This window comes from Leopardus geoffroyi, chromosome B3 (genome assembly GCF_018350155.1).
Source record: "Leopardus geoffroyi isolate Oge1 chromosome B3, O.geoffroyi_Oge1_pat1.0, whole genome shotgun sequence".
Taxonomy (NCBI): Eukaryota; Metazoa; Chordata; class Mammalia; order Carnivora; family Felidae; genus Leopardus; species Leopardus geoffroyi.
This window is the reverse complement of record NC_059337.1, coordinates 53,365,538-53,378,114: the sequence shown is the minus strand read 5'-3', so window position 1 is coordinate 53,378,114 and position 12,577 is coordinate 53,365,538. Positions and strand designations below refer to the sequence as shown.

The 12,577-nt window shown below is 38.3% G+C and overlaps 1 protein-coding gene across 3 annotated transcripts in view; it reads left to right on the top strand.

The window, feature by feature from the left end:
* Positions 1-12,577, top strand: part of AP4E1 (adaptor related protein complex 4 subunit epsilon 1) — a 64,623-nt gene that overhangs the window by 36,117 nt on the left and 15,929 nt on the right. For all 3 annotated transcript variants that reach the window (XM_045449752.1, XM_045449751.1, XM_045449753.1), the window contains 3 exons: positions 1,691-1,993; positions 4,456-4,570; positions 9,115-9,238. In XM_045449752.1, coding sequence (XP_045305708.1) covers positions 1,691-1,993; positions 4,456-4,570; positions 9,115-9,238 — 542 coding nt within the window. The remainder of the gene's footprint in view (positions 1-1,690; positions 1,994-4,455; positions 4,571-9,114; positions 9,239-12,577) is intronic.

Sequence of the window (12,577 nt, the reverse complement as noted above, 5' to 3'; positions counted from 1 at the left end):
GCTCTCCACTCAGCCTTTGGTGGTGTGGGTGGGTCTGTGGGTTTTTTTCTATGTGGTACTTGGCTAGAGTAGAGGGTTATTGTCTAAAAGTTTTCTGTCTTCCTGGGGTGCCTGGGTGGCCCAGTCAGTTAAGTGTCTGATTCTTGATTTTGGCTCTGGTGATGATCCCAGGGTCATGGGATTGAGCCCTGCATCAGGCTCTGTGCTGAGCTCTCTCTCTCTCTCTCTCTCTCTCTTTCTCTCTGTCCCTTCCCTGCTTGCACTCTCTCTTCCCCAAAATAAATACATAAACATTTAAAAAATAAAAATAAATAAGTTTTCAGTCCTGGCTCTTTGGCTAGAGGGCAGGCTTTTCTTGGGGTCATTTTGTCTGTGCCCATTGCTGTTTCCAGGTTGCTGGCTCTCTAATACCCAGTCTGGGGTGTATGAGGCACAGATAACCCACTGTACTATCACAAAGTCCTTAGCAATTGGCCTTCTTTTATCCACCTATTTGTGTCTATTTATGTGTGTTTTATATATAACACCAAGGATTTTAGATGTAGTTAATGGGAGGAATAGGGGAAAATGCATCTACTCTGTCTTCCCATTGTTATTATTTTTATTTTTATTTTTATTGTAGAAAGAAAGAGAGAGAATGGGGGAGGGGCAGAGGGAGAGAGAGAATCCTAGACAGGCTCCACACACAGAGCCTGACACAGGCCTTGATCTCCTGACCCTGTGATCATGACCTGAACTGAGGTCAAGAATCTGATACTCAACCAACTGAACCACCCAGGCATCAGCCTCCCACCACCCAGTAATTTTTGAACTGGCTTTTAGATTACCAACTTTTCTAGAGATACCTTTCATCTTCTTAAACCACTCAAAAAATTATCTTGCTACTTTAAGGATTGGATTTATTTATTTCTATTAATTTTTCCTCCTATGCTTGTTACTAGCTGTAAATTTTCCCTTGCCTATCACTTCACCTCCCTTCCTGTTTTTTCCTGCTGGTGCCAGTGTTACACTAAAGACATGAAAATATTCCATAAATAGCACTTAGGAAAGATCTCACACTACATGAGTTATCAGTTTATTAATAATTTTTAGACCAGTAGGATTATGTATCACCTAAATAAGTTGTAAGAAAAAGGATATGTAACATAGGTCAGCCTTCCTCAGAGTTTCTTCTGTGGATCATATACATCAGAATCAGCTGATGCTGGTTCCAAATGTGCACTGTGGATCCCGACCACAGACATACTCACTCAGAATATCTGGGGGTAGAACCTAGAAATGAAACACCTTAGGTGACTCTCATGCACACTAGCATGTGAGAACCACTGGTTTCAATGCTAATTGCAAAATAAGTAACAGAATGTGGAGGTGTTGATAAAAGGCAACAACTGAACTGGAAGTTCAGAAGAAAGCTCATTTGTAAAGTATGCTGCTTTATATTTTGTGAATGATAAAGATGTGGAAAATCTTTTGGTATTGAGTTCTAATTCTTGGTATAATTTCGACCCTAAAATATACAATTTTATCTTTAAGAATTTCTTCACCATGAGAATATATTTACTCTAGATTAAATTCACTCCAGCAGCAGCTACTTTGTTTGGATTTCCCAGTACAATTTGCTGTGTACAGATTTGCCCAGTACAATTTGCTTGATATTTCTATATGAACAGTCTCTTTGTTTTACTCATAGGTGTTAGGGGAGTATTCCTATCTCTTAGATGAGGAAACGCCAGAGGAAGTTATAACCAAACTCTACAAGTTACTTATGAATGACTCGGTTTCTTCAGAAACAAAAGCCTGGTTACTTGCTGCTGCTACCAAGTTGACACCCCAAGCACACTCTTCTAACATAGTTGAGAGATTAATCCAGGAATTCACCGTATCTTTGGATACTTGTATGAGACAGCATGCGTTTGAATTAAAACACTTACGTGAGAATGTGGAACTTATGAAGAGCTTGCTTCCAGTTGATAAGAGCTGTGAAGACATGGTGGTAAGGCATCTGTATTTTATCTTTGTAAAAATTGCATCGTCTCCAAACAGAATAATTCTTACCTTTGTGATGTATCTGGAATATATCAAAATATACTTTCTGTAGCACTTCAGATTAAGGTTGGAGTTTTTCTCACATCATATGAGAGAATTTGAGAGCTTCAATTCAGTAGAGCTCCTAAAGAGTTGGGAATAGATCAGTATCTCTTCCGGAGAACTGCACTGAAGCAGTTTATATCCAGTGGCAGTCTCTTTTAATATATGGTAGTTCAAGAACTAAATTTTGGGGGGAGCCTGGGTGACTCGGTTGAGCATCTGACTCTTGGTTTCGGCTCAGGTCATGATCTTGCGGTTTCGTGGGTTCAAGCCCCGCGTCAGGCTCTGTGCTGGCAGTGTGGAGCCTGCATGGGATATTCTCAATGTCTCTCTCTTTCTCCCTCTCTCTCTCTCTCTCTCTCTCTCTCTCTCTCCCCCCCTTCTCCCTCTCTCTCTCTCTCTCTCTCTCTCTCTCTGCCCCCCTAAACCCTGCACTGTCTCTGTCTCTAAATAAACGTAAAAAAAATTAAATTTTTAAAATCTCCTTTGAACTTCTCTAATATGCAATTTTATTATTACTTTGGTATCTTTGAGAATGTAAAAAATAGTTCTCTGTTGCATTTTGTCCACCTAGTGTCTAACTTCTTTACCACTTTGGAACCTGATCAACCACCTTCCTTCTCCTACCTAACTTTAAGCCACTACTCTTTCTAACCTAATGGGCTCAGTTACTACTCACCCTCTGAATATGTACTGATCTCTTCTCCAGACTGGTGTAAATTAGGAAATTGCCAAAAGGAAGCCAGATTTGTACAAATTTTTATTTGTTAGATGTCATATAGTTGAGAAAGAGGAGAGGAGGGGCAGCATTCCTACTAATTCTGACTCAGATTTTCATGACTTATATTCATTTTGAACCTCTTTGTTCATTAGTTCTTTCAAAAGCTCCTCAGGGGTAGACACCTTTCTTTCACCTTTGGTAGGAGGCCCAAAGACATTCATTGAAAAGGTGAATAAATATGCTATACATAATCTTTTTTTTAAGTTTATTTATTTATTTTGAGAGAGAGAGAGAAGGAAAGAGAGAGAGTGGTGGAGGGGCAGAGAAAGAGGGAGAGATAATCCCAAGCCGCCCCTGGGCTGTCATTGCTGTGCCCGATGCAGGGCTCAGACCCACAAACTGAGATCATGACCTGACCTAAACCAAGAGTCGGACACTTAACCAACTGAGCCACTCAGGCTCCCCTAAATATGCTATACATAGTACAAAACTAGGAAGTAACTCTTTTTCCTCTTTCCTCCAATGAAAGATTGAAATGATAACATGTCTTCATTTTGTAAGAACCTTTCCAGATTCAGAGTGTGTCATGCCACTTAAATATTTGAGATCTGTCTGTTTTTCTAATTATTGGAGCTGTTTGCATACAGTTGGCTAAACCAGGAGAGGCAGATCTGTGGCTTCTGAGGCCACCACTGCTATATCCTTTTGTGTATATCTCACTCTTCTTTCCTCACTTTTTCTTTTATCCTTTCCCCTCACTCTTTCTTCATCTCTTATTTATTTTCACTTATTCATTCTTTTGTACCTTTTTATTCCTTCTGAAATTAGGTAATTTTCCATAGATTTGTGAAAAGGTATTTTTAGGTAGAAAAGAATAGGATAGTTAAAGGCACTGCCAGGGTCTGAATAGTAGCCTTCCCCAAGATGTTCATACTTCATTCTCTGCAGCCTGTGTATTTGTTATCTTACATGGTAATAAGGACTTTGTAGATACGCTTAAATTAAGGAATTTTTGAGGGGGAGATTATTTTGGATTGTCCAAGAAGGCATGATCACAAGAGTTATTATAAAAGTAAGCAAAGAGTCAGTAGAAAGCCAACTAACAATAGAAGTAGAGATCAGAGTGATGGGGCCACAAGCCAGGGAATGGTGGCGCCTTTAGAAGCTAGAAGGGAGAAGGAACTTATTCTCCCTTGGAGCCTCCCAGAGGAACTAGCCTTGCCAACACTTTGTTTTTAGTCCCTAGCAGCAAACTAATACAGACACTAGCTCAGAATGTAGATGTCTTCTCTAGTAGGTTAAAGTCTCATGAGGGCAGGAGAAATGTCTTTCTTTGTCTTCATCATAGCACCTGACATGATGCTGTAACATACTGGATGCTCAAAAGTTTATTCTGCAGTACAATGAAATTAATAATAACTGCAGATGACTTTCATTGTTACATACTTAGCTGAGTGATTTGAATATAGGTGTTTTAGAGAGCTAGAGAGTTGGGTAACGCTAGTAGCATTTTTAGAACTGAAGTTCTTTTTTTTCACTTAAAAATTATTTTTAGGACATATGGATTGAAATTAGTTATGTGAATGTACAGTCTAGGTTTAGGGTAAAGTTTTGTAATTTCTGATTTTTGCTTCACTTTAATACAGGTAGATGCTTCCTTATCTTTTCTGGATGGTTTTGTGGCTGAAGAACTCAGTCAGGGGGCAGCACCTTACAAACCTCACCACCAACGTCAGGAGGAGAAGCTTTCTCAGGAAAAAGGTAATTTTCTATGGGTCTGTAAGGGACATCATTTTTTTTTTTTAATGCAATTCATATTATAGTCATGTAATATAGATAACTGAGGATATTTATTTTTGTTATCTCTCTTTAAATCTGCCTGTGACTTATTTACTCTGCCTAGGTCTTTGGATACCCAGAAAAAAAAGTTAGCCTAGAGGTATTCCCAAAGTCATAGGCTCCATATATTTAAATGCCTAAGATAGTCATTCTGGAACTTTGAAAGAACTTGAAGATGGAATTATCATGTTGGGTCACTGTGCTAGATGGAGGGCTGATAGATAATCACATGAGCATATCTACAGAGAAATTTGAGAAAAGAAGTCTGGTTACTGTGGACTAGTGAGTTTCATTTTCATTCTGAGCAGTGTTATATATCTTAAGTGTGTTTGAATGCTTCCTATAACAAAATATCTGATCAGTGAAGTGAGAAACAGCTAAGAAAGGAAAGATTAACTTCAGATTTTAGAAATGTAGTCTGTCAGGGGAAGATGCCTGTCATGATTTTGGTAAAGAGGAAATCATTGAGGTGTTTGGATGGTGGATGGGAAGTATTTATATGAATAAAGGGAGACCATTGAGTATTATCTTTGTAGGAGTTCAGAATATTAATACTGAAAAGTTCAGTGCTGAAAGCTCTTTTTCTCCCCACTCATCATCTAATGATTTTGTCAAGTACTTTCCAGGTTCTGTGGTAGGTACAACTAAATGATTGATCTTAAAATGATACCAGAAAAGTCTAAGTTGCAATTCATCCATCTACTTCCTTCTCCTGACTCTTCCTGCATGCTGTGATTCTCCTCCTGATTCCCATATGCACATGAGCTCTTGTACATCTAGTTAACTTTTAAAAATCTTTGGCCCTTCTTGTTATTCACCTCTATAAAGACTTGGGAAATTTTCACTAAAGAATGAAAAGAATGTGGCTTGAAGTTCATTCTCAACCTCGATCCTTTCCAGGCCTTCCTTAGATGACAGTGTTTAATTTTGTTGTCTCGGGGCGCCTGGGTGGCGCAGTCGGTTAAGCGTCCGACTTCAGCCAGGTCACGATCTCGCGGTCCGTGAGTTCGAGCCCCGCGTCAGGCTCTGGGCTGATGGCTCAGAGCCTGGAGCCTGCTTCCGATTCTGTGTCTCCCTCTCTCTCTGCCCCTCCCCCCTTCATGCTCTGTCTCTCTCTGTCTCAAAAATAAATAAAAACGTTAAAAAAAAAAATAAAAAAAATTTTGTTGTCTCAGGTTTGGAATTTTATCTCTTTTCCATATGCTGTCCCCTTCTATGTCTAGTTTTTTTCTCTTTACTCTTAAACTATACCTCTGCTTTTGAATTCTTTCTGCTCTTTTGTTTAAACTCTATCTTTACTTGATCTTTGGCTTAAACTCTTTGTTTTTACTTGTGCATAGGAAACATTGCTTGAGTTCTTCACTTACTTTGTTAATGCAGAGGCTGGGTAACTGGCTGTCACAGATGCTATTAAAGAGTTAAAAGTGGGACAGAAAGTTAAACTCGGTGATTGAAAAGCTTAGATTTTTTTTTTTCAATATATGAAATTTATTGTCAAATTGGTTTCCATACAACACCTAGTGCTCATCCCAAAAGGTTCCCTCCTCAATACCCATCACCCACCTTCCTCTCCCTCCCACCCCCCATCAGCCCTCAGTTTGTTCTCAGTTTTTAAGAGTCTCTTCTGCTTTGGTTCTCTCCCACTCTAACCATCAAAACCCTAGAGGAGAGAGCAGGAAAAGACCTCTCTGACCTCAGCCATAGCAATCTCTTACTCGACACATTCCCAAAGGCAAGGGAATTAAAAGCAAAAATGAATTACTGGGACCTTATGAAGATACAAAGCTTCTGCGCAGCAAAGGAAACAACTAACAAAACTAAAAGGCAACCAACGGAATGGGAAAAGATATTTGCAAATGACATATCGGACAAAGGGCTAGTATCCAAAATCTATACAGAGCTCCCCAAACTCCACACCCGAAAAACAAATAACCCAGTGAAGAAATGGGCAGAAAACATGAATAGACACTTCTCTAAAGAAGACATCCGGATGGCCACCAGGCACATGAAAAGATGTTCAACGTCGCTCCTTATCAGGGAAACACAAATCAAAACCACACTCAGGTATCACCTCACGCCAGTCAGAGTGGCCAAAATGAACAAATCAGGAGACTATAGATGCTGGCGAGGATGTGGAGAAACGGGAACCCTCTTGCACTGTTGGTGGGAATGCAAACTGGTGCAGCCACTCTGGAAAACAGCGTGGAGGTTCCTCAGAAAATTAAAAATAGACCTACCCTATGACCCAGCAATAGCACTGCTAGGAATTGACCCAAGGGATACAGGAGTACTGATGCATAGGGGCACTTGTACCCCAATGTTCATAGCAGCACTCTCAACAATAGCCAAATTATGGAAAGAGCCTAAATGTCCATCAACTGATGAATGGATAAAGAAATTGTGGTTTATATACACAATGGAGTACTACATGGCAATGAGAAAGAACGAAATATGGCCCTTTGTAGCAACGTGGATGGAACTGGAGAGTGTGATGCTAAGTGAAATAAGCCATACAGAGAAAGACAGATACCATATGTTTTTACTCTTATGTGGATCCTGAGAAACTTAACAGAAACCTACGGGGGAGGGGAAGGAAAAAAGAAAAAAAGAGCGTAGTTTTTTTTAAGTTTATTTGTTTTGAGAGAGACAGAGAGAGTCACTGGGGGAGGGACAGAGAGAGAGAGAGGGAGAGAGAGAATCCCAAGCAGGCTCTGCACTGTTAGCACAGAGCCTGATGTGGGGCTTGAACTCACAAAACGTGAGATCATGACCTGAGCTGAAACCAAGAGTTGGACACTTAACCATCTGAGCCACCTAGGTGCCCCTGAAAAGCTTAAAATGAGAGGATTTTCTAGCTGAAAATGACCTTGGAATGTTTAGACAAGTGGTTTCCAAACATGGTTATGAATCAGAATCACAAAGAGTTTTAAAAAATGATAGATTTTTGCGCCGTACTCCTGTATCTTTTGTATCTGAATCTGTAAAAGCTTGGCTGTATGTACAAAAAGGTCTGTGGGAGATTCTACACAGTCAGCTTGATCCTGGTTATCAAATCAGCATTTGGAAACTGCTGATCAAGCCTGAACCCTTCACTTTACAGACAAAGAAATTAAGGTCAAGTTCATGCACCCATTTAATACCCGATGCATGTCAAGAACTCAGTTCTTCTGATTACTAATTAGCCCATTATTTTTTTCTATTGCACATTGATTTCTCTTCTATATCATTCATTTGGGTAACAACAAAAATTTATGTAGTTCTCTTTGGATTAAATGCTGTTTCCTTTGCAGGAGACAGTGGAGAGTGAGCTCTAGAACCAGAGTATCCGATTTCTTATCTCGCTCTATCATTTTTCCTGTTTTTGTAATCTTGGTTAAGTTCATGGCAAACTTTGCTACAGTTTCTGTATTTGTAAGATGAAAATAATAATTACAGAAGCTCACATTTATTTTTTATACGGCACTTTTTTATGATTTAAGGAGGTCCTTTATGTTATAATCCAGACAGTCCATAAAGATAAATAATGCCAGTTAGGATTAGGTATAGCTGCATAGCATATTAGAAAACAAAAGAACAATATAGGGTCTTATACAAGACAGAAGATTACTGCTCTTTCCCTTAAAGGAATTCCAGAAGTAGGCAGCCTGGGATTGATAATGGCTTCATGAATGTAAAGGAGGAAAGGGAGAGAAGAAAGATTTTTTTTTTTTTTTTTTCCAGGAAGATTCCTCCCAGAAGTTGTGCTCAGAATGTGTGCATAATTTCATTGGCCAGAACTCAAATTCATGGCAAAGGAGTCTGGAAATGTCATTTCTTTCTGGGTTGCCATGAATCCAGGGTTCTATTACTTAGAATCCAGGGTTCTATTAGAAAGAAGAGGAGAATGGATATTGGCATCTGCTCCACCACAATATCAGTATGAATTTTTATGGCTCTGACTGAATTCATTTGGGTATACAGAGTCAAAGGAATCTGAATCTGAATAAACCTTGTTCTTTGTCAGTAAGGGATATTTCACTTTGAAGAGTCCATTAGTCTATTTGGCATAGGAATGTGCTTAAGAACATTTTGTTAAGGAAAAACACTATCTTCTTCATTGATAGCTCATTAAACATTTTTGTCTGGGAGCAGCAATTTTCAGTAGACCTGGTTTATCAGTTGTCTTTCCTAATTGGATCCTAGTTTAGCTTCTCAGGGAGGTAAAAAGATAAAAATGAAGTACTGTTTGTCTTTTCTCAACTAATAGTGTGAAGACTGTAGTAGACCTTCAATAAATCATAGCTACTTTATTATTATTTGATTAAATCATCTTCAGTGCCCCTTCCAGTTTAAAAATTGTCATTGGATTCTAGTCTTCCATTATTTTATTTCAGTAGTGACTGGTAATTTTAATAACATCTGCTTTTTCCCCCCTAACTTTTGCTTTGTTTTAAATATGAACTTCTGTTATTGTTTTAAAATTCTAGTTCTCAATTTTGAACCATATGGACTTTCATTTTCTTCATCTGGCTTCACTGGACGACAGTCTCCTGCTGGCATTTCTCTTGGTTCAGATATATCTGGGAATAGTGCAGAGACTGGGCTGAAAGAGTAAGTTTTTTCTTGATAAAACTGAGAACATAGAGGAGTATTTAAATATTTTTAAATGTAGAAGGATTCCTGAAAGCTAAATTCTGCATAGCCTCTTGTTTCAGTTTTTCCTATTTATTGCTTTCAAGGTGTTGATGTTGTACAAGAGAACTTTTATTTTATTTATTTATTTTTTAATGTTTTTTATTTATTTTTGAGAGAGCACAAGCGGGGTAGGGGCAGAGAGCGAGGGAGACACAGAATCTGAAGCAGGCACTGTCAGCACAGAGCCTGATACAGGGCTCAAACTCTTGAACCGTGAGATTGTGACCTGAGCCGGAGTCAGACTCTCAACCGACTGACCCACCCAAGTGCCTCTGTACAAGAGAACTTTTAAGGGAGCTTGCTTACCTTCAACACAGAATAGTGTACATAGGCTTTATACACAGTAATGACGTGTGTGTTATTACTGCATATTGTATGTGTATGTGTGTATGTATGTTTGTATGTGTATTATACACACACATATATATATGCACACATGTATACACATACATTTGTTAAAGAAATATGTGAGAACTTACATACACAGGTGAATATGAGCATATTACTCTACATTCCTCATAATCTTCTTATAAACTGTTTCATTGGAAGATTGACAGATGAACATAAAATAAGATGACTGACTTCATTTAAGTAAATGTATACTTTGCTCAAAATGCTTTCAGAGCTTCTTTCCAGCCACCTGGAGAATTGGTGAAGACATTTATCTAAATGTCTTATGTGGAGCCAAATCTTCAACCATTTTAAGTAGATTTTGGTTTTCGAAATATAATAAATTACTTTTAGAAACATGACTAAGTTAAAAAAGTGAGATAATATATATAAGGTGCCTCATAAAATGTAGTGCATGGTAAATGATAACTGCTATTATTAATAGTGATTGTCGTTGCCATAGTTGTCATTATCCAAAAGCTGAGTTAACCAAATGAAATTAGTGATCTATCTGGATAACTGGTCAATATATTGATGTGACATAAAGTAATGAAAATGGCTTCCTTGTTTGTGAAGGAGCTTCTAAAAGATTTAAAAAATCTTTTTTTAAATTTTATTCCAGTGTAGTTAATATACAGTGTTGTATTCATTTCTGGTGTACAGTATAGTGATTCAACACTCCATATACTATTCTGTGCTTATTAAAAAATGTTTTGAGTAATGGCAGCTTTGTTGGAATAAATGTAATAAAATTTCAAAAGTGACAACTTTAAAAGATGAAATTTGAATTTTGAGTCCTCATATGTTCATTATGGAGTCAGTCAGCTTATTATATGTCCATTTTTGCATTTGTCAGTCTTCCAGCATGATGGTTATGAGAAGTACTTATCAGAAAAATGACACATAGATTATGAGGAATGTAGGGTGATATGCTGAATGAAATTCTCTTTCTTAGCCTCTTTTTCATTCTCTGTTGACACCCTTTTCTTTCCCAGACATTTAATTTTGGTATTCCAAGCATGGGGAACAGATATGATTTGTGAGCATTTGATGGTAGTGGTGACAGCAGTTAAGTGCCCTGGACAGAGAATTGCGGGATAAGGGAAGGAGAGGATAGAAACCCTCCAAACCCAGGGAGGAAACAGTCTCTTTTACCTGCACAACAGGTGATAGCATCTGTTCGTTTAGTACTGAACTAAGATCTGGGAGACTTGACAGGGCCTTGTAAATCCTGTATATTTACATGTACTTCTCAGAAAAATGACATTTGGCAGAGCTGCTAAGGAATTATACACTTGCTGTTTTATCATGAAATGGGACATGAGGGATGAATTTTAAATTTCTTTCTCAGGAGGACTACAGCTCACACATCATTTCAGATTGGGAACCTGTATGGTAATTGACAAGGCTTTAGGAGGAGACAGTCACTCTTGTCCAATCTCTGGCAAGCTGAGAATAAAGTAGTAGAAAGCCCAGTTTATAATTTCTTACCTTAAGCCCTGTTTGGGACTATCTCAAATGGGGATTTCTAGAGCTGAGTTAAAGTGTATCCCTAATCTTTTGAAGGTTGCTTGGCCAGAATTTACATCTTTGTTTGAACGATCTGATTAAAAACAATACAAAAGTATATATGCCACATAATATCATGAATTATATTATTGTTGTTAAAATACAGGCAAAGATGATGCATGTTTAAAACAATTCTTTTTCAGTAGGTTTCATATAAAGAAGCATATTTTGTGCTTTTATTCATTTTTCCTACTTTTTAGACTTTTGATATGTAATGCATGACAAAATTTATGTTGATAATAGGCATGTATGCAGATGAAATATGCAAGAAAATCTTTAAAGTAGTTTGAGGCTCCTTTTAGGCTTATTTTTCCTCTTCTATTTTGTCTGTTGTTGTGGATTGGATTCCCTGGCAAGTGCATTCCGTGATGGAGTTTCGCATGCAGAATATTAAGGCAGTGCCCTTGTGATCAACACCTATGGAAGGAAGGAGAAAGAAGCAGGTTTGAGCAGAGGAGGAAGTTAAGATGCAATGCGGTGCCAACAGCAGCCTCTGCTGATCCCATGAGGAGCTCTGAAGTTAGAGTGGCCCTTCTTCAGAGTTGACCTGAGTTGGACCCAAATGGGTGGCCAGGACTGTGGCCAGGACTTCTGTCCCACAGTCACTGGGTTTGGGCTTCCCTGGGAAGTGGTGTGATCTCAGGCGAGGTGACTCTTTGCATCTGAGGCAGTCCTAGAGAGGACTGTACTCCCAGCAGTTGGGGCAACAAGTCCTTTATTGAAGGATGATCTGGATGGAGCATCCCAGGGTCTACCATACTTGCTTTTTTTTGTTGTTGTCGTTAAACTGATATTTAAATCATTTATTAGTAAAACTTGGAGAGTTGCCCTTTTTCCTTATTGATTAAAGGATATTTTTTGATAAATAGGGTTACAGAAACACTGGGAATTTATGAATCCCTTTGAGTTCCTGTTGTTGAGCATCCTAGAGATGCTAGGGGTCATTTTAGTGGTTCCCATGACCACTTTTGGATCTGCTCTTACAAAGACAGCCAGTTTTCTTCTAAGAGGTCTGGTGGATAAATAATAGCTTTATTTTTAAAAAACCTTTTTAGAAGGCTTTTTTGGTACATGAAAGAAAGGGAGAAACGAAGATATTCATAAAAGGAAAATTTAGCAGTAAAATTCATTGTGGAGGATTGGACTAATTCCCCATAGGGCATTCTTTATTAACACTCAAATTTTCTTTCAGCCAATTACTATTTAATAGTATTAGTTCTTCACTCAGTATGAAGTGTGACCACCTGTCTATGTTTTTGGCATATATAGAAAATCAAATTGATCATGAGTCCAACA